The 22,212-nt window shown below is 51.4% G+C and overlaps 1 protein-coding gene across 1 annotated transcript in view; it reads left to right on the forward strand.

Moving 5' to 3' along the window:
• The window catches only part of shank1 (SH3 and multiple ankyrin repeat domains 1), a 153,410-nt gene extending 138,954 nt beyond the window's left edge, over positions 1–14,456 (forward strand). The window contains exons 20-25 of the mRNA XM_067974247.1: positions 2,565–2,621; positions 3,316–3,431; positions 6,857–6,959; positions 9,633–9,782; positions 9,820–11,977; positions 13,566–14,456. Coding sequence (XP_067830348.1) covers positions 2,565–2,621; positions 3,316–3,431; positions 6,857–6,959; positions 9,633–9,782; positions 9,820–11,977; positions 13,566–14,142 — 3,161 coding nt within the window. The 3' untranslated portion in view covers positions 14,143–14,456. The remainder of the gene's footprint in view (positions 1–2,564; positions 2,622–3,315; positions 3,432–6,856; positions 6,960–9,632; positions 9,783–9,819; positions 11,978–13,565) is intronic.
• The last annotated feature ends 7,756 nt before the right edge of the window (positions 14,457–22,212 follow it).

Below are 22,212 nucleotides of genomic sequence, written 5' to 3' on the forward strand. Positions count from 1 at the left end.
AATCCTTGATCCGTGGCCGTCTGGAACAGTGCATTTAAATTCTCACAACCCTTTGTGTGAAGTCCTTTTTCCTGGGTTTGTTTTTAATTAGTTTATTGAATTCTAAGATTGTATCCCCTTGTTCTGAGGTCCCCTTAATAGACGGAACAGAGTTTACTTGGCTACATGGTCACTCGTGGTTTTTGGGCACTAAGGGAATCACGGGATATGGGGATCGGGCGGGAAAGTGGAGTTGAGGTAGAAGATCAGCCGTGATCTTATTGAATGGTGGAGCAGGCTCGAGGGGCCGAATGGCCCACTCCTGCCTCCTATTTCTTATGGTCAATTTGCATCATTAATCACCTCGATCAAATCACATCCTTCACCTCCAGCGGACTTAACCCCAGTTTGCCCAGTCTGTCATCATAATCCAGTATCTTCACCCAGGTACTATCCTGGTGAATCTCGTTCACCAAAGCCAGCACACCTTACCTAAGAAGGGAGACCTGAGACCGATTCTCCGATCTTCGAGGGATAGGGTTGGAAGAGCACGGGGTGAAAATCAAGCTCCTCAGAAAAGTCAGCGAGAATTGACAGTCGACCAGCTCTCTCCATCTGCGTGCCTGTCTGTGTATCGCCAGCAATCCGTTTACACAGCGGTGTTGATTAAGGAGCAGATTGTCTGCAGACCAGAGTTTTTTTTTGGAAGAGGGGGTGCAGTCTCAGCTGATCGATTGGCACTGCCCATTTGGGACAATTTTCACTTATTCTCTTTGTCAAGTTTTGTGCTCAACTGCAGGGAGGTCAGTGCAGAGAATGGGATGCTGGTTCCACTTGGTATCTCAGTGTCAGCACCACTGACCGAGTGAAGCTCCCTCTACACTGTCCCATCAAACACTCCCAGGGCAGGTACAGCACGGGTTAGATACAGAGTAAAGCTCCCTCCACACTGTCCCATCAAACACTCCCAGGGCAGGTACAGCACGGCTTAGATACAGAGTAAAGCTCCCTCTACACTGTCCCATCAAACACTCCCAGGGCAGGTACAGCACGGCTTAGATACAGAGTAAAGCTCCCTCTACACTGTCCCATCAAACACTCCCAGGGCAGGTACAGCACGGGTTAGATACAGAGTAAAGCTCCCTCTACACTGTCCTATCAAACACTCCCAGAGCAGGTACAGCACTGGTTAGATACAGAGTAAAGCTCTCTCTACACTGTCCCATCAAACACTCCCAGAGCAGGTACAGCACGAGTTAGATACAGAGTAAAGCTCCCTCTACACTGTCCCATCAAACACTCCCAGGGCAGGTACAGCACAGGTTAGATACAGAGTAAAGCTCTCTCTATGCTGTCCCATCAAACACTCCCAGGGCAGGTACAGCTCGAGTTAGATACAGAGTAAAGCTCCCTTGTCAAACACTCCCAGGGCAGGTACAGCACGGGTTAGATACAGAGTAAATCTCCTTCTACACAGTTCTATCAAAAACTCCCAGGACGGGTTAGATACTGAGTAATGCTCTCTCCACACACTGTCCCATCAAATACAGTTTAGGTACAATGCAGAGTAGAACTCTTTTTACTGTTCCAATAACATCTTGATCCCAAACTCCGCAGACTACTGTACCAGCCTGACATTTACCATTTCCTACACTGGAACCCTGTGGCCTCACTGATTTGAGATTGCTCAGTTGTGTGCCATGGACTTGTGCTCTTTGGGACTGTGTTGAGACTTGCCCTTTAACTCATTTCACTTCGGAGCGATAGAGGCCAGTAGTGAAAGAAAACTTTAATCCCATTGGCTTGGGCTGGGATTGTATCCCAGGTCAGTGCTCAAAGCGACTGAACCACTCAGTCTCTGCACTGATTTAAATTGACGTAGGGGCTGATGCACAGCACAGGTGGGGCTGAGGGTGCACGTTGTGTGGGAGAGATTGGGGGTATCATTCCATTACTCCACCACCCTCATTCTCGACCGATTTCATTCATCTTTTTCCTCCCGAAACAGCACGGTAAGTAACTTGCTGTTTATTCCTGTTCGAGCTGAGATTTATAATAGGCAAATTAGGAACTGCCCACTTCTGCTAAAGCCTGAATAGCGAAGTTTTGAAAGATTGGAAACCGCCTGCGGATCTGAGATATTGACCGGTGGGTTCGTTGGGAACGAAGGGGCCTGGTCCCTCCCTGTGGGTCTGACCAGCAGACAGTGAGTTACACAGACGGCCCCATTGAAAAACACTTTGAAACACGTCCAGCCTTTCTGACGATTTGTTGTAAAAACATGTCTGATTTTAACGCCAGGTGTCCTGGGTTGGAATTAGCCGTCAAATTCGAGTAATCCTGCGCTTCTATTCACCGCTGAAAGCCCCCTCCCCAAGTTCCTAAATTGGGCAGGGGACAAGGCCTCATGCCCTCAATACTTCTCTCTCTTTCCCACCCCCCCCTTCAATTGCCCTGAGACAGTTCGGTCTGTGGGATTTGGGGTCTCTCTTAAGGACAATCCACAGGCCTCCCATGATCCCAGGAGACACTTGGCTGCACCTGACCTCTAACAGTCTGCCTGTGTGTATCTTTGTGTCTTTCAGATTATGAGCCTCCACAAACCACGGAGAAGAGGCGGAAGGTTTATCAAATGGCATTAAGTAAATAGTCAATGCTGGACCCTAAAACCTCCACCCATAGAAACTCTGAGGATCACAGGCCAGGCTCAGAGTGGTTGTGTTAAAAGAGAGAGAGAGAGGGGATAAAGAAACTGGAACTGGAAGTCTAAAATTAAAAACGGGAAAATGCAGAGCAGGTCCGAAAATGGGATGTGGGCGCTGTGCTCAGCACTCTTTGATAGGGGAGGTCTGAGGAAGGGAACGGGACCGTGTTTGGCCGACAGAGGGAGGGGCGGGACTGTGTATATCAGTTGGAGGGAGGGGCAGGGCTGCTTTTTGATTTGAGGAAGGGGGGAGGGCTGTGTTTGTCAGACTGATAGGGAGAGGGGACTGTGTTGGGCAGTCCGAGGGAGTGAGGGGCCGTGTTTTACAAGTGTGAGGGAGGGGAGGGGAGGGGGCAGTGTCTGGTGGTCTGGGAGGGAGTGAGGGCCATGTCTGGTGGTCTGAGAGGGAGTGAGGGGCCATATCTGGTGGTCTGAGAGGGAGTGAGGGGCCATGTTTTGTCCATGTGAGGAAGGGGACAGAGTAAGGGGAAATGGCAGCGAAACATTTTCGGGAGTTAGAGACTGAATGGTGTAAGGAGGAGATCTGAGCCCAGGGTGGGCTCGAACAGCCCACCCTGTGGGTTCTCGGTTGAGATGCTCTGACCTCACTGGGTTCTTTGTTGCGCCCACAGACCGACTGGATGAAATACTCGCTGCTGCCCAGCAGTCCATCGCCAACGAGAACGCCAGCACGCAGGCCAACGTGGCGAAGCCTCGTACGGTCGCCAGGACCTTCTACAGTGCAGAGGTGAGTGTGCAGTAAATCGGGGAGAGCACTGGAAAGGGGCACAGTGGAGGAGGATGGGGGCAGGCTGGTCTCAGGCATGTGGGCTACCTCTAATGCTTAACATCTCTCCCCTATTGCCATCTTTCTCTCTCCAACTTTCCATTTTTATCCCTTTCTCTCCCTCTCTCTGTCTCGTTCTCTCCATCCTTCGCTCTCTTTTGCTCTCCCTCCTCAACCTACCCTACTCTCTTCCTCGGTCCTCCTCTCTACCTCTCTCCCTGCATTCCCTCTGCCCCATCTCTCTCTCGCCCCACCCCCCTCTCTCCTTCTTTCTCTCCATCTCTTGTTGCTCCTAAGCACTAAACCCTATCCTCCATGCTCTCACCGTTAATGTTGACTGATGGGTCCGGGGAGCACTGATTTCCTGATGTCATTTTTAGCTTATAGTTCATTCACATACAGTGCCAGCTGGACTCAGTGCGAGCACTCCCTCCTCCTGAGTCAGAAGGCTATTGGTTCATGCCTTGCTCAGGACTCGAGCACATAACCTAGGCTGACACTTCATTGAAGTCCCGAGGGAGTGCTGCACTGTCGGAGGTGCTGCCCTTCAGATGAACCGAGGCCTCGTGTTAATGGAGTGGCCGTAAACAAGTGGAGGTTAACCTGATAAACAGAACAGGGCTGTGTGGCTTATTTACAAGGAGAGACTGAAGTTAAGTTGAAGTAAGGTGAGATTTGCTATGAGTATTCACTTGCTGATTGTATTAAAACTGCTTAAAGATTTGTACCTAGCTATACCTCACTACAGTGTTAATCAGTCCACTTTTCAGAAGATTGGAGAAGCCCATGTGAGGAGCTTGTGAGACGATTGTGATATGTGAGTGTGTTCATATGTGTGTGTTCATATGTATGTTTATATACGGGTGTGTGTTCGGACGTGCGGGTGTGTGTATCAGCTCAGTAACTCCTTGTAAAATAGATGTCAGTTAAAGTTACTCCTAATTACTTGTAGGAATTTCATTTGAAACCTCACTGACTGACTTTGCGCAGTCATCATTTAAATCTACTGGGTGGGACAGATGGGAGCTATCCACATTCTCAGCTACATCTGCAGTAAATTAATTAATAATTGAACAGAAGGCTCTTTTCATATTTTTTTAAAAATGCAAGATTGCAAATTGCCAGAAGTGAAAATAAATGTCCAGCTGCAGCGCCACTAAGATCCTCCTGATGGCGACGGAGAGCAGGAGCTTTGAATAGCTCCTCAGCACCATCTGTGGGATATTACTGGTACTGCAGCTGTCTCCTCCAATATTTCCCCCCTCCCAAAAGGCACTCAATTCTTCCTGGTTCCATTGACACTGGATGCCCACTGGTACTTTGTTTAAATGGCCATTATTTACAAGAGACTTGATGCTTATTACTTATTAAAATACATTTTAGTGTGGGACTAAATTGGACAGCTCTTTCAAAGAGCCAGCACAAGTACGATGGGACGAATGGCCTCCTGTGCTGTAAGATTCTATGATTCTACATGAGGGAGAAAGGAATAGAAGATTATGCTGCTAGGGATAGATGAAATAGGGAATGAGGAGGCTCTAGTGGAGCATAAACACCGGCATAGACCTGTTGGGCCGAATGGCCTGTTTCTGTCCTGTTAATTCTATAGTTTGCAAAAATCAAATGTTCATAAATTGATGGGGGAGAGGGGGCCTGGTCACAGTAGGTTTATTTGTAAATATAACTCTTATTCCACCCCCTCCCCGGTATAATGTTGGCATAACAACGGAAGGCTGGAGAGTTTGTAATTAGGAATTAAGGCATAAACAGTTGTACATTATTAGTGGCATCATTCTGGAGAAAACATTTTCCAGATGACACATGCCTGAAGTAATCCATGAGTGCTTTTTCTTCCATGCCCTTCCAGGGAGTAATCTTTCTAAACAACTTCACCCTACACACACACATACACACACACATGCTCTCTCTCCCACACACACACACACACATGCTCTCTCTCCCACACACACACATGCTCTCTCTCCCACGCACACACACATGCTCTCTCTCCCACGCACACACACACATGCTCTCTCTCCCACGCACACACCCACATGCTCTCTCTCCCCCACACCCACATGCTCTCTCTCCCCCACACCCACATGCTCTCTCTCCCCCACACCCACATGCTCTCTCTCCCCCACACCCACATGCTCTCTCTCCCCCACACCCACATGCTCTCTCTCCCCCACACCCACATGCTCTCTCTCCCCCACACCCACATGCTCTCTCTCCCCCACACCCACATGCTCTCTCTCCCACGCACACACCCACATGCTCTCTCTCCCCCACACCCACATGCTCTCTCTCCCCCACACCCACATGCTCTCTCTCCCCCACACCCACATGCTCTCTCTCCCCCACACCCACACACACACACACACATACAAACGCTCAAGCACCCACGCACACACCCCACACACTATCTGCACATTCTGGAGCATTAAAACATCTCCAGGAGGGCTGAATGTAGAAGAGCATCACCATGGAATTACAAATGAGTTTTCCATTTCTATCTGATGGGCCAGTTGTTGACCTGATTAGTGTGGGTTAGCCTCGTGCTTGTCGTATAGCATCATTTACCTACCACACTGAGTTTACTTTACTTCCTAATAATAAACTGGTTTCAAAATCTGACTTAATCTTCCAATGGTTTCCTGGGTGAATGAACCAGTCATCGTGGCACTAGGACAACCCGATCAGGAAGGTCTCAGGTTCGACCCCTGGTCTGTGCTCAATTAGTCAAGGGTCAACTAGGGCAGTGGGTGATGCCACAGTCTGGCTCAGTGTCCCCTGGGAGGGGAGGGTGAGTGGGAGTGGGGGGAGCCCAAAAAAAACCCCAGCCGGGGGCTCCCGCTCCTGATTCCGTCCCAGTGATTCCTGCTACAAATTATGCCTTTAAGGGCAAGCTAGATAAACACATGAGGGAGAAAGGAATAGAAGGTTATACTGATAGGGTTAGATGAAGAGGGGTGGGAGGAGGCTCGTGTGGAGCATAAACACCAACATGGACCAGTTGGGCCTGTTTCTGTGCTGTAAATTCGATGTAATTCTATGAACGTTGGGAAGGGGACAGAATCGGACTCTGCACAGGCAAATCCATCCACTGGGACTCCCCGTGCTCACACTGAAGAGTGTCTACGGCGGGCGAGGTAACGAGGAGCACGGCCCAACACCTGTGGAACCGCGCCCCAGTCACCAGGGGGTTGAGAATCACTGGGGAATAAAAAACTCACTGTTGTCCTAATGGGCTGGGGAAAGCGGGGAGGTAAGATGGTGGCTGTTTCTCATTGAGGCCAGTCTGTACCAAACCCGTGTTCAATAAAACCTACCCAAAGCGACTGCAGGAGCAGAGACTGTTAACCCTCTTCTCCTCTCTTCTTCAGCCACTGTATGAACAGCAGGGAATGGCTGCGATGGGGCCGCAAGTCGCTTTCGACAGGCCGTACCTGGCCGCACACCAAGGGCTGATGCGGCAGAAGTCGATGGGTAAGAGCAAAAAAGAGGGGAGGCCCAAGTGTTGTACAGCTTGCTGGGGACGGGAGATATATCAACGTATTAGAAACAAAGGAACAGGAGGAGGCCATTCAGCCCCTCGAGCCTGTTCCGCCATTCTGTTGGATCATGGATGATCTGCACCTCAACTCCATTTACCCGTCTTTGTTCCATATCCCTTGATACCCAACAAAAATCTCTCTATCACATTCCTGAAAACTCCAATTGGCCCCCAGCATCCACAGCCTTTTGGGGAGAGAGTTCCAGATTTCCACTCCCCTTTGTGTGAAGAAGTACTTCCTGATTTCACCCCTGAATGGCCTGGCTCTAATATTAAGATTACACCCTCTTCTTCTGGATTCCTGCAATAGAGAAATCGTTTCTCTGTACCTACTCTATTGAATGTTAAATATCTCGATCAGTTCACCCCTCAATCTTCTATACTCGAGGGAATACAAGCCTAGTCGATGCAAACTGTCCTCAGAATTTAACCCTCTAAACCTCGGTATCATTCTGGTGAATCTGCGCTGCACCCCCTCCAAGGCCAGTATATCCTTCCTGAGGTGCGGTGCCCAGAACTGAACACAGTGCTCCAGATGGGGTCTGACCGAGGCTCCATACCACTGAAGTATCACTTTCTCACTTTTTTATTCCGGCCCCCCTTGAGATAACGGCCAACATTCCATCAGCCTTTTTTGATTACTTTTTATACCCGTCCACCAGCTTTTAGACACTTTTTTATTCGTTCATGGGATGTGGGCGTCGCTGGCGAGGCCGGCATTTATTGCCCATCCCTAATTGCCCTTGAGAAGGTGGTGGTGAGCCGCCTTCTTGAACCGCTGCAGTCCGTGTGGTGAAGGTTCTCCCACAGTGCTGTTAGGAAGGGAAAGCTGATGCTGCGTCTGTGTTGTTCGGTTAGGGGGCTGTATCATAGTGGAAGCCAGCGACCCTAGTGTTATACAGTGACAGACCCGTACCCCCAGTACTGTACCCCAGTGTTATACAGTGACAGACCCATACCCCCAGTACTGTACCCTAGTGTTATACAGTGACAGACCCGTACCCCCAGTACTGTACCCCAGTGTTATACAATGACAGACCCGTACCCCCAGTACTGTACCCCAGTGTTATACAGTGACAGACCCGTACCCCCAGTACTGTACCCCAGTGTTATACAATGACAGACCCGTACCCACCAGTACTGTACCCCAGTGTTATACAGTGACAGACCCGTACCCCCAGTACTGTACCCCAGTGTTATACAATGACAGACCCGTACCCACCAGTACTGTACCCCAGTGTTATACAGTGACAGACCCGTACCCACTAGTACTGTACCCCAGTGTTATACAGTGACAGACCCGTACACACCAGTACTGTACCCCAGTGTTATACAGTGACAGACCTGTACCCACCAGTACTGTACCCCAGTGTTATACAGTGACAGACCCGTACCCACCAGTACTGTACCCCAGTGTTATACAGTGACCGACCTGTATCCCCAGTACTGTACCCCAGTGTTGTACAATGTCAGACCATCCCAAAGCACTTCACAATCAATGAATTACTTTTGAAGTGTAATCACTGTTGTAATATAGGCAAACACGGCAGCCAATTCGCACACAGCAAGATCCCACAAACAGCAAATGTGATGAATGACCAGTTAATCTGATGTTGATTAATGGAGGAATGTTGGTCAAAAGACCAGGAGAACTCCCCTACTCTTCTTGGGATCTTTGGTGGGGCCTTTGATTTAACGTCTCCTCTGCGAGGAAGCACCTCTGGTGAGGCGGCCCTCCCTCTGTAGGGCACTGAAGCACCAGCCTATAATCCATGCTCAGGTCCTGGAGTGGGGCTGAAACCCAGTACTTCCTACTCTGAAATGGGAGAGGTATCAACTGAGCCAAGGCTGGCACTGGGAAGGTCAACATCTGGTGGCCACATTGGGATCCATTCGTTATTCAGGGTACCCTGTAGCCTGGAGGGCAATGCTCGAGACCTTCTCTAAGTCCCATTCACCCAGCACCCCTGTGCTCGCTGACCTACATTGGCTCCTGGTCCGGCAACGCCTCGATTTTAAAATTCTCATCCTTGTTTTCAAATCTCTCCATGGCCTCACCCCTCCCTATCTCTGTCACCTCCTGCAGCCCTACAACTCTCCGAGATCTCTGCGCTCCAATTCTGGCCTCTTGTCCATCCCCGATTTTAATCACTCCGCCATTGGTGGCCGTACCTTCAACTGCCTAGGCCCTAAGCTCTGGAATTCCCTCCCTAAACCTCTCCGCCTCTCTCTCCTCCTTTTAAGACGCTCCTTAAAACCTACCTCTTTGACCAAGCTTTTGGTCGCCTGTCCTAATATCTCCTTACGTGACTCAGTGTCAAATTTTGTCTGATTACGCTCCAGTGAAGCACCTTGGGACGTTAAAGGTGCTATATAAATGCAAGTTGTTGCTAGGAGAAAGAAAGAATTATTTATATAGCACCTTTCATGACCTCAAGATGTCCCAAAACTTCACAGCCAATTAAGTGCAACGTAGGACCCTTAATGATCTACCACTAGTTACCAATTGCCCAATTGGTTATCAATAATATTAATTAATAACCCAATACACTTGGTTGTGCTCAGTATTCCTCAATGATTCTTTTCTCTTCCCTCCCTCCCTGCAGGTGCCACTGAAGAGGAGAAACAGTTCCTGGTGCCACCTTCCTTCAAGTTTGCCCGCAGTCTGTCGGTCCCGAGCGCTGATGACATTCCTCCCCCACCCACCACAGCCCCCCCCGACCCGCCCTTCAACTTGGCTCAGCCCCGGGGCGGTCCTCCCCCTCCCCCCCCCTCCTCCGGCCCCGCCGTCCGTCCGGTCGACCTTTAACCCCGGCGGAGGGGGCGGAGAGCCCAAGATCTACGCCAGCCTGAGGCACGACATGGCGGCCATGGCGGCAGTGGACCCGCAGGTCAAAGGTGAGCCGAAGGACCGCCACAAGCGGGAGAAGATCATCATCTTCCGTCAGGACTCGGAGCAGGCCGGGGAGGAGAGGCCCAGGGTGGCCACCGCCTCCTCCTCCTCCTCCTCCGCCTCCGCCTCCCAGCAGAGCGCCAGGGGCAGGCGCAGCCAGGCCCCGGAGGGCCGCTACAGCAACGCCGCCAACCGCATGGCGAACACGGCCATGTACGTGCCGGCCAAGCCCGTGCGGCGGAAGGGCCTCCTGGTGAAGCAGTCCAAGGTGGAGGACGAGCAGCAGCAGCAACAGCAGCAGCAACAAGACAAGACCTGCTCCATCGCCATTCCCACCATCATCATCAAGGCGCCTTCCACCAGCAGCAGCGGCCGGAGCAGCCAAGGGAGCAGCGTGGAGGCCGAGGGCGGCTCGGAGCCCCTGCAGGCCCAGGAGAGCCTGGACTTCACCAGCCAGTTCGGGGCCGCCATCGTAGGGGCCGCTCGGCGAGACCGCGAGCGCTACATGGAGGCACGGCGCAAGTCGGCCATCTTCCTATCGGCGGACGTGGCGGAGGAGGAGGCCGAGGTGCCCGCCCGCCTCAAACACTCCAAGTCGATCGACGAGGGGATGTTCAACAACGCTGAGGCCTTCATGAACATCATGGTGTCGGCCGGCCGGGGAGCGCCGGTCGGGGGCTTGGCCTATCAGCCCAAGCCCGGCAAACAGGCGGTGCCGGCCAGCGCCTTCAGCTCCCTGTCATCCACCTTCATGCCGCGGACCGCCCTGCCCGGCCCAAGTGGCACCTTCATTCACCCGCTGACCGGCAAAGTGCTGGACCCGGACTCGCCGCTGGGGATCGCGCTGGCTGCTCGCGAGCGCTCGCTGAAGGAGCAGCCCAGGAGCGAGGTGGAGGACCGCAAGGGGCCGCGGTACAACGACCCCTCCCCCTCCGGCCCGGGCGCGGCGGAGACGGCAGGGGGAGCGGGGCCTAAGCCCAGGGGGGCCTCGACTGGGGGGAGGAGAGAGGCCGGCCCGCCACTGAGGCCGCAGAGGACGGAGGAGAGGGGCGAGGAGGGCCCGGCCTGGGAGAAGCGGGCGGAGGACGAGGGCAGAATGGAGTTCCGAGTGCGGTTCCTGGAGAACTCTCACCCGGCCGACGACGGGCCCTCCCGGCCCCTGCAGCCCGAGGAGCGGACGGACAGTAACGGCCTGCCCCTCACCGTTCTCCCCCCTCCGGCCCCCTCCATCGACGCGGACGAGGAGTTCGTCTTCAGCGACCCGCTGCCCCCCCCGCTGGAATTCTCCAACAGCTTCGACAACTCCGAGGTGCCCCCTCCCCCTCCGCCCCCTCCCCCGCCCCCGCCCCCTCCCCCTCCGTCAGCCCCGGAGACGGGCAGCCTGCCCGCCCTGGACTCGACCGCCTCCAGCCTGACCTCGTACGACAGTGAAGTGGCCAACCTGACCCAGGCCCCCAAGGAGAACCTGGTCAACTCCTCCGAGGCGGTGGCCTCGGCCTCCAGCGTCCCCTCGTCCGAGGCCCTGCCGGACAGCGTGGCCGACTCGGGCATCGAGGAGGTGGACAGCCGAAGCAGCAGCAGCGACCACCACCCAGAGACGGTCAGCAGCGTCTCCACCCTCTCCAGCATGTCGGGCTTGTCCTCAGAGGGCAACGAGCTCCTGGGCACCTACATCGCCTACCTCGACGGCCACGTCTTCGGGCCCGAGAAGCCCCCCTTCCCGTCCCGGGCTCGGCCCAGGCCCTTCCCGGGCAGGGGTCCGGGTCCGGGGCCCCTGAGAGACGCCACCAGCGCGCCCGCCTCCGACGCCACCTTTCCGCCGCCCCTGCAGGCGGCGCCTCCTCCCGAATCGGCCAAGCAGGAGCAGCCGGAGGCTGCCGCCGCCTCTCTGTGGGAGGACTCGTCGCAGGCCAAGGGGCCCAACATGGCCTCCATGAAGGCCAGCATCATCAGCGAGCTGAGCTCCAAGCTGCAGAAGATGAGCGGAGCAGCCTGGTCCCGACCGAGTGATACCATTGGACCACCAACAGCGGCAAAACCCGGCACGCCAAGACACAGGTAATGCCACCCTTAAACCCCCTCCCCCACCCGAAGGTGCTGCCTCGCTCTGGGGTGATGTTCCACGGGCACACCCCTCTCCCCCCCCGCTGCTCTCCAGTCCCTCCTCTCTAGCACCCATTCTCCAGGATTTGAGCCTCGACAGCAAGTGTGGGCAGGTCATTCAATGTAGGAGGGTCAGCAAAGCCAAACCTGGACCTTTCTACTCATGCCTATCCACCAACAGGGGTGGCAACCAAAGAAAGCTACGAATTGCTAGAGGAAGAAAGACCAAGGTCCATTATTTTTTAATTCATTCACGGGATGTGGGCAAGGTCAGCATGTATTACCCATCCCCAATTGCCCTTGAGAAGGTGGTGGTGAGCTGCCTTGAACCGCTGCAGTCCGTGTGGTGAAGGTTCTCCCACTGTGCAGTTAGGTAGGGAGTTTGACCCGGCGACAGTGAAGAAACGGCCGATATATGTCCAAGCCGGGATGGTGTGTGTGATTTGATGGGGAACTTGGAGGTGGTGTTGTTCCCATGCGCCTGCTGCCCTTGTCCTTCTAGGTGGTAGAGGTCGCGGGTTTGGGAGGTGCTGTCGAAGAAGCCTTGGCGAGTTGCTGCAGTGCATCCTGTAGATGGTACACACTGCAGCTACAGGTGAAGGGAGTGGATGGGGTGCCAATCAAGTGGACTGCTTGCTCCTGGATACAGTCATAGTTTGGTTTAGAAGTGTTCCTCTTACAAATAGAATCTTACAGCACAGAAGGAGGCCATTCGGCCCATTGTGCCTGTGCTGCCTCTTTCTCATTGCCTTGCAATTTTCTCCCCTTTGAGGTTTTTAATCGATTACTGATCGATCTCCTGTTACGTTGCACAGAGGAAGTTATGACCAAGTGGAAGTGGGGTTAGCGGTTGGGGACTATTGGACTAGGGCGTGCAGATGTAATTAAGTCCCTATTTTCAAGTCCGATGTGTTGACATGAGCTAAAGAACCGTTGAATGGGATACGAAACCTCGAGCTCTCCCCTCCCCCGCCCTCCTGAAAGTGTTGACGCTCTCACTTATGCTCTTACTAAATTTGCTATGTGCACCGTGCGCGCCTTGTTTGCCATCAGCATTCTGTGACGCGCAGTCACACCTGCAGCTCCACGATTCCACCAGTAGATGGAGCTCCGTATGGTGCGGATCCCCATATCTATACTTCCGCACCATGAGGGACGTTCGCTCTGTCTGGATTGTCCATGAGCAATGCCACGGGAGATCCACGAGGATGTAGATGTTTGGAGAAGATCTGTCACACTCCGGATGTCACGCTTTCATGTGTCAGGGGTGTAGAAAGAAAGGCAGCCATTTCATGCTGAGGTCAATTACAGGTTCATTTCTCCTGCCGATTGGCAAAACCACAAGCGTCCCTAATTAATTGCCATTGAACTCTCATTGACCTCAGAACCTATGTGGACCACTTCCCCACAGGAAGGTGTACCTGAGCAATGGTCTTAAAGGGACAGGCCAGGTTTGCAGTTGGGCTGCATTCCAGGCATGCCTGTGAGCAATGCCACGGGAGCTCAGCGTGATTAATGACTCCTCCTCTTCTCCTTCCTGCAGGATTTCCGACGATTTGGCATTGGGAGCCATGACTCCGAAACCTCCGCTGAGCAGCACATTCCAAAACTGGCCCAAGAACCCCCAGCCCACCCCGAAGCACCCCAAGACTGTTGAGTTTGACATCAAGCCCCTGCTGAGGCGAGCGCCTAGCCCGTCCATGTCCCAGACCGACCGCAAGGCCAGCCCGACGCCCAGGCCGTCGTCGCTGCCCATCCTCCCCTCGGGGCCGGCGGCCCCCGGGACTTACGACGTGCACAGCGCCCCCACCTCGGTCGGCAACAGCTTCTCCAGCTTCCCCTCGGGCAGCCGCTCCCACTCGCCGACCGGCTTCCAGTCGCCTCCGCCGCCCGACAAGCCCTTCGCCTCCAAGCCGCTGCCCTTCTGGACCAAGTTCGACGTGGCGGACTGGCTCGAGTACCTCAACCTCAGCGAGCACAAGGCGCATTTCTTGGACAACGAGATCGACGGGAGCCACCTGCCCTCGCTCCAGAAGGAGGATTACGTGGATCTCGGCGTGACGCGGGTAGGGCACCGGATGAACATCGAACGGGCCTTGAAACGGCTCCTCGAGAGGTGATCCCAGAGTGCGGGGCTGCTACCGATGGTCCCCTTCACCCCCCAACCCCCACACCCTCCGACCCCCCACCCCCCCCCCCCCACTTTAGAAATCAATTCAAAAAAAAACAAGGATGGTGAATGTATGAAGCTGACACTGCACAGTAGTTTTTACAAAGACTCCTACACCAGCGCCCCCTCTGATCAGCAACAGAGAATTTCAAAAGCATCCACGGCACCAAGGGGGCTTCAGACTAATTGCCATTGTACCAACAGATTGTCTCAATCTGATATCGGGGGGAATTGAGGATTCTTCCAGTTCATCTTTCTTTAGCTCTTTATCTCTAAGCTAGGACTGCTTTCTTTTTTGGGTTTCATTTCACAGTGCGGATAAGACTTGTATCAGTCGCCGTCTTTCTCTCTCTGCATGCCTGGGGCTAAAAGCATCATTGTTTTTTTCACCATACTTTCTTACCCTCCCCACCTTCCCCCCCACCCCGCCCCGTGTTGTCTTTCAAGGTGATCGCAGAATTCCCCCACCCCTTGTGCAAGAGGAAAAAAATTGCACCCTTCTGTGTGTGGTGTATATATACACAGACACACACACACTCACACATGTGCGCACTAGCAGATTCCCCGAGGCGTTTTTCATGGTGACTTGGAGGGCAGCCTGGTTTATATCGATAAGAGTTGTTATCAACAGAGTGTGACGGGAAAAGTGTTACAGGAAGTAAATGTGACACAGGAAGTGCGCAGGATACGCAAGACTTTTAATATATCATTGATAATCCCCTGTGGCATTGCTCATAGTGAGTCAAGACTAAGTGTGAAGTGGGTTTAGAGAGTGAGCAATAATTGGACCAGAGTTTGCAGACATAATTCAGTCCCCATTTTTAAAGTCAATACATTCGGGCCTTATTTTTATATTCCTATTATAAATTCCTATGTTGACATTTATAATGGGAATAACCTATGTAAACATGTAACGCTGCAGCGCCTCCACTGGCGGGAGGGTGTAATTACAGCATGACAAGGTTACATAGGCGGATTCCATTAAAATCATGGACGTAGGAATTTAGAATGGAAAAGGTTGACAGGAAGTGCACGATGCAAGTGATGACACAAGCCCTTGGCGTGTACGAACACACACTCGCAGTCTCTCACTCTCACACACGTGCACGCTCACATGCACACACGCACACATAGTCACGCAAACATTCACACTCTCACACGCAAGCACGGATGCGCACACACTGTCCCATGCGCCACACACACTGCATTTACATAGAGCTCACATGCAAAGCCAGAAAATTTGCAAGACAGAACCTTGCCATTTCCATCATCCCTGAACCGCCCTGCTAACGAACTAACAGAAAGGTTCATTCCATCTTAAGTTAAGGAATGTTCTGTGGTTCTGTTTGTGGATAAAATTCCATTTTCCTGATATGCAGCATTGGGGAGGAGCAACCACGGCAGGAAGCTGTACTGGGGCTCCATCTTTTTTTAATTAACTCTCAGGATGTGGGCATCACCAAGGCTGGCATTTATTGCCCATCTCTAGTTGCCCCTTGAGCTCTTCAGTAATGTTGGTGAAATAGTTGGTGTGAGCAGGTTTCCTGCTCTTCCCCCTCCCCCCCGACCTGATATTGGGAAACCGAGGAATTGATCCTCCATATTGTTTGTGGACTTTGTTTCTGGAATTCTCTCCCTGTTTTTCCCGTCTTATTTCCGGCTGCATTTAATGCGTTAAAAGATTCAGCATAGAACCAGCTTGGCATACCAAGAGGAGGAGGTGAGCTAGAGACAGGGAGGAGGGCACAGGGTGAATGCAGCTTACTGTAGGCCGAGTGGCACAGAGACTCCAGGACTATCAAGTTCCCTCTCGACGTGGTTTGACTGGCGGTTGACTAGAAGCAGGGCGTGGGTGGGGGTTTTTAGAGCATCCCTGGGTCTCTTCGGAGGAGGTGAACCCTAAAATTAGTGGGGGGGGGGGTGAAGATGGCAAACTGTTCAGGTGTAAGATTAAGACATTTAAAGTCTGATGTACAATGGCAGCACATGGTGCAGCACTAGGCTATACTGACTAGGAGGTGAGAGATTCAATCCCTGGTCTGTGCTACGTTAGCTGATCTCAGATACAGTCTGTAAGCGGCTCGAGCCCCAAGGGAAGGGAAGTGCCCAGGGCTCCCACCCCTGATCACAGTCCCATGACCCCTCTACTGCAAAGAGGACGAGGATAGTGAGCGGGCTCGTTTGTCGTGCCCTCCCTCCATGGTTGAATAGCCTACCATAATGGCAACTTGGGGGACGTGGCATTGGAGGACTGGCATTGCCTGTGGAGCCATTTCCCAGCGAGAGTCAGCGCCTTCAGGAGAAAATATGGGGAGTGGGAGGAAAGTAAACCCCTGCTGTTGATTTTCAGACTGTAAAACCTCAAAGGTGCTAACGAGCTTCTATAGAATTATAAATGGAGATGGCGGAGCCCTGCCTACACTCCCTGGCAGGACAGGTGCAGACCCTCCCACCTGCCCTGATAATAGATGTAGATCGAGAGACTATAGTTAGCCTGGGTAAAGGAATGGCGGACATTATGAAGCAGGATTGAGTGCACTGATCACCGGCCTGGACAATCGCCACAAACTGAAAGATGGTAAGGCCTCGCTGGAAAAAAATTAATTGAAGCCTATTGTCAGCCATATTAGTGAGAGTAGGGATTTGAACAATGTGGCACCGTATTATTAGCAAAGGCCGCTCTGTTCTTGGATCTAATTCCTCAACTCTCTCTCTCCATGTCCTTCCATCTTCCTTGTAAACACCTCCATTTGATTTTGTATCTGGGCCCCACTGGGCCAGTTCACTCCACATCCTCACATTCTTTTGTGTGAATACGTTTCCCCCCCGCCCCCCCCCCCAACCTGGATTTGCTTTTAACCAGAAATCTAGGATTAGGTCCCCCTTTTTGTGTTCTGGATTCCTCGACTCGAGACGGCTTTCAAACACCTTCATTATTTGGAACACCTCGATCACACCCACCCTGAAACCTCCCCACCTCCAAGCGTTCCTCACTCCCCCCTCCCCTCCCCTCCTCCCGTGGCTTTAACAGGGGGTGGGGGGCGGGTTAGCAGCTCCATTAGAATGTCACTATTGACCATACAGAACCATCCTCCACTAATATCACCGAGGAGGGGGGTGGCATTCTCCTTTTGTTACTCTAGAAGTTTTCTGCAAAGTGTTGGAAAGTTCTGAAGATGTCAACATTGAGGGAGGGGAACGTTAGACCTGATCAGACAGAGTGAATAAAGGCGAGAGGGAGTGAGTCTCACTCCAAACAAGGGAGGGGGGATGGAGGGGGGTTCGGGGCTGAATTCTGCGATCGCCTCATTCCCAAGACCGTTGTTTGTGTTTTTTCCCCCCTCTCCCTTACAGTTTTTTTTTTAACTAGACAAACCTCTCAGTTCCCTTCCCCCCTCCCCTCGATCTGATTCTTCCCTCCCATCTCTGGGTCTTTCAAGGCAGGGAGATCAGATAATTGGGACTCTGGGATCCTGCGGCAATAACGGCCGTGGTGTTTCAAAGGGCTGTTCGTTGCACTATACACCGACTCCTTCCTGCGAAGGAGAGATTCTTACATTCAAGAAACAAACAAAAAAAAAATATGGACAAATCGTCTTCCATTCGAACAGAGGTGTGATTTTCCTTTAGCCATCCCCCTCCCGTCGATGTTGCACGATGTCAAGACTTTAGGTGTTCTATATTTTAAAATAAATAAATTGATGTGACCGGTTCATTGATTTAGGGGTGAGGGGGGAATCCATGGAACTATCAAGTCTGCTCTTTTCCTTTGGGGGAGGGGGGCGTGGGGGTGTTTAGCGACACTTTATAATATCACCGGCGAAAGGGATAAAACAAACTACAGCGACCATTAAGGGAGAAAGAAAAAAGGATTTTTTTTTTCTTTTTACGTTTCCTCTTGAAGGGAGTGTGATGCAAATAGTGCAATAATAGGAATACTGTGTTCTGTGTCTCCAGCAGAATTCATACTTGATTTTACGGTTATATATATATATATATATATAAATGTATAAAAAACTGAAAAAAAAATTGTACACAACTTCTGGTTTACGGAAAGCAAACGGCTGCTGGGGTGTCTTCAGCGTCAGCGCACTCTGGTGAACTATTCCTTGTCACCCACTGCTTGTTCCCATGCTTTGAATTCATTGCCACATCGAGTTTAACCCTTAAAAGTGCGAGTTCGATGCATTTGTTGTGTTAACTGTACAGAGTTTCCGATTTTTTTTTGTCAATCCGTGTGAGGTTTAAAAGAATATATATCTATATATATATAGATATAAATATATATTTACGTTTCCTTTTTTTTAAAAAAGAAGATACTTTTATTAAGTTCCGCAAGTTAAGCTGCCACCTCACCACGGCCGTGTCCCGCTACAGAGGGAGGAGGGCGCCCTGCTCCCCCCCGCCCCCTCCCTCCGCTCTCGGTGGCGATGTGCGGGCGTAACCCGGGCACTCCGAGGAACGCAAGGTGCCTTCCACTGCCCGCAGAACGGCCCAGACCCTCCCGCTTGGTGTTCGCTCTCCCGCTGGCTGCACCGTGCCGCTAAATGCCGATGTATTCTACGCTCAAATATCAGCAACTTTTATCCTAGCAGCTGGAGAGAAATCCCCCCACCACCCCCTCCAAATGCTTTTGTGTGTGTGTGTGTGTGTGTGGGAAGGGGGGAATACATTGGGTGGGTAACCCGTGAAAGGTTTCAGTAGCAGTTTCTGTGGGCAGGAAGCTTTGTCATTTGAGTGACAGCATCAAGGGTCAACAGACATGCCCCCCCCAAAAAACCTTTTATTGTACAATTCCCTCCCTGGTTTAGTGAGTGACAGCACTGGCCAGTGAAGTCCTAAACCCAGGTCTTGAATCGCTGATCTCAGCTGAGGCACCGTAGAATGATACAGCACCAAAAGAGGCCATTCAGCCCATCGTGCCTGTGCTGGTGTTACAATTGAGCCCAGCACCCCGGGCTTAAGGGGAGACCCCGCTTAGTTTCAACTTAGTTTCCCGTTAAGAAATTTGCCAACTGATGCAATTATCTGTCACAATATTTACATAAATAAAAGTATCAGATGGAAGATCAAAGATGACGGTAAAAAAAAGTTGCTGAGACGTTAAATATTAAAATACATTGGCACTTAGTGATGTTATGGTCGCAGCTGGTGAGAGTGAAGGCGACATAAGGAGTGTGTAATGTGCTGTCAGAGATTTGCTGTGCTTAATTTTCTTCTCGAAACGGCGCAATCTGAGACTCTGCAGAAAATAAAATGCCATTAAATTCACATTCCCAATGTGTGCGTGCGTGTGAGGATGCGTCAAAAAGACCAGAGCAGGATTTGTCCCTGTAGTAACGGCTCTCCGCAGCAGAGGGCGATGCTGCACTTTGGCATTTGCTTTATGAATGATTCAGTGCAAATATTTGCACAGGTTCCCCTCAGGAGGGGACTCAAAGTTCGCTGAGTGAGTCTTTTCTATTGTCGCTGATGTTTAATCTTTGTTTGCCGTATGGTCGATGTGCCTTGCGTTCCTCTCCCCCCCACCCCCCCCAATCGCATGAAGTGCCCTTTCACTGGTAGTCGGTAAACTGCTGTTTTATTGATTGATAAAAGCATATTTATTTTCTTAAAAAAGTCTCATCGAATGTAGCTGAACCCATTTCCATTGTGATTGCGGCACTGTGCTCTTTCTGACTTGGGGTAAGGTGCAGTCGGCAGGGTCGCAGCCTGCCTAAAGTACCATGAGCAGGGACACTGCCTGTGTTAAGGTGCCATTGCCGGTTACAATAGCCCATGAGTGTATCGGCAACATTTCCCGTGCCAAGTCTATTCCGAAATATACCTGTGCCAAAGTCAGCCAAGTCGTGGCTGCCCTCTTAAGTGTCAGAAGAGAGTTTTTTTTGTTCCCCAAGGTGGCTTCCTCAATGATGGACATGCAGTCACTTCCATCAGCTCTGTGCTGAATACTAACTGAGTAGCTCGGTGCCGCACCTCTGGGACGAGGGTTCATATCCCGTCCAGCCTCCTGGGATCAAGGCCACTTCTCCCACAGAAGGCAGAGAGCCCCGCAAGAAATGTGCCTGGAGCAACACAGGAGGAGGCCATTCGGCCCATCGTGCCTGTGCCGGCTCTTTTGAAAGAGCAACCCAGTTCCATTTGAAACAGTTAAAACTCCGACTCGTTGCAGTCGGGACTCTTACAGAAGAGAAAGGAGACGCTGATCCCATCAGTGTGGATTTGAGACCGGATCCAAGAGGTGAGCGCTGAGTGTGGTAACCCGGCATTTAGAGATTTTAACACTGGGCGTCCTGGTGCTTTGTTGAGCCATTGCCTGTTTTTGGGACAGGCTTGGTGCACCTGCTGGTCTTTTCCTGACCGACATTTCCTAATTACAACCCCCCCACCCCAAAAAAAACCACACACACACACACACACACAAACACAGCTAACAGTTCCCAGACTAGCTGGCTGGGCTGTAAGCCTCTATGTCTCTGTACAAGCGATTGGCACAGACACGAGTTCAGTGCCTCAAATTCTCTCTCACTCACGGTATGTCATTTAGCCGCTTCTCTGTGCATTCCATAAACTCACACGGTCTGTAACAGTCTGTATATACCTGTAGCGGGGGGGGGGGGGGGGGGAAGAAGAAAGCTTTTCGACCGGGGACAAATTGCAAACCCATTGCTCCTTTTGACATTCCATACCTGAGCTGGCTACACCCTCCCTCCATTTAGGGGACAAGGTGGCAAATTTTTGAAATCACAGTAGGAAACTTTTTTTTAAATAAAAAAAATAATGGGACTGGGTGGGGGTGGGGTGGGGGGAGAAACAATTAGTTCAGGGCGGGATCAGTCTCACTGAGAGATGGCTGGAACTGCGGGGGCTTGGGGTTAGATGCACGCCGCCCAGCTCCTTGGATTTCCGTGTGCTGGCGGACACGACAATACGAACCGCGCGTTTCAAAAAGGGCTCCAGAGTGTGAATGTATCTTAAAACAGGAATGTAGAAAATTTCAACAAAAAAAATCAAATATCGTCTCTGTTTGATAATGAATATTAATAACCTCTGTCACCATTTTTCATGTACTAAACTACTACAGTGTAAAAGGGGCGTATTTCCTGCTGCTTATTTCAGTATACAAGCTGATGAATAAGTAATTCCGATTTTATTGCATATCATGTAAAGTGTACATAAACAGGGAGATCATTCCGGGAATGCTTTGTGTACAGGAAATAAACGACAATAATGATAAACTGCCTTGTGTTTTTATTTTAATATGTTTGTTTTTTCTGTCAGAATTGAGACGAACAGCACAGGTGCCTTTGAGGGGAAGCTGGATAAACACACGAGGGAGAGAGGAACAGAAGGATATGCAGACAGGGTGAGATGAAGTAGGGAGGGAGGAGGCTCGTGCGGAGCATAAACACCAGCATAGACCAGTTGGGCCGAATGGCCTGTTTCTGTGCTGTAAATTCTGTTATCATTTTCAACCCCCTCTCCCCTGACTACCACGGCCCAATTTTAGCTCTCTTCCCTGACAGGCATAACCCTCAGCCTATTTGTAAATAGTCAGTGTGAAATGAGAAGGGGGCATGGTGTTCAGATGAGGGGAGGAGGGAAAACAATGCACGAGTGATTGAAGTTGGAACCAATACCAACGAGGTAAAAAAAAACCTTCAGTTCAGATGCGATTCCGACCCATCCATTCTGATGGCTCTCCATGGTGACATGAGGTAAGTATGATTCTACCCATTCACAAACACTAAAAGTCAAACTAGATAATACCCCTCTGTGGCACGTTGTCACGACAGAGGTGAAGCGACTTTTCACCTGTGTAGTACGGAAACTATTCTACAGCGACCAGATTGTAAATGGGAGCGGCAGTGGGTCCAAAGAATGAGCCTTTCATCTCCCCGGGGTCTGGGTTTGAGTCCAGACTGATGGGATGTCTGCTGACATATAAGGTCTGAAGTGAAATAAGTTTGGCCAAGTTGCAAATCAGTTCCTCATCATTGTGATCTACAGCACAATTCTG

Source organism: Heptranchias perlo, chromosome 40 (genome assembly GCF_035084215.1).
Source record: "Heptranchias perlo isolate sHepPer1 chromosome 40, sHepPer1.hap1, whole genome shotgun sequence".
Lineage (NCBI taxonomy): Eukaryota > Metazoa > Chordata > Chondrichthyes > Hexanchiformes > Hexanchidae > Heptranchias > Heptranchias perlo.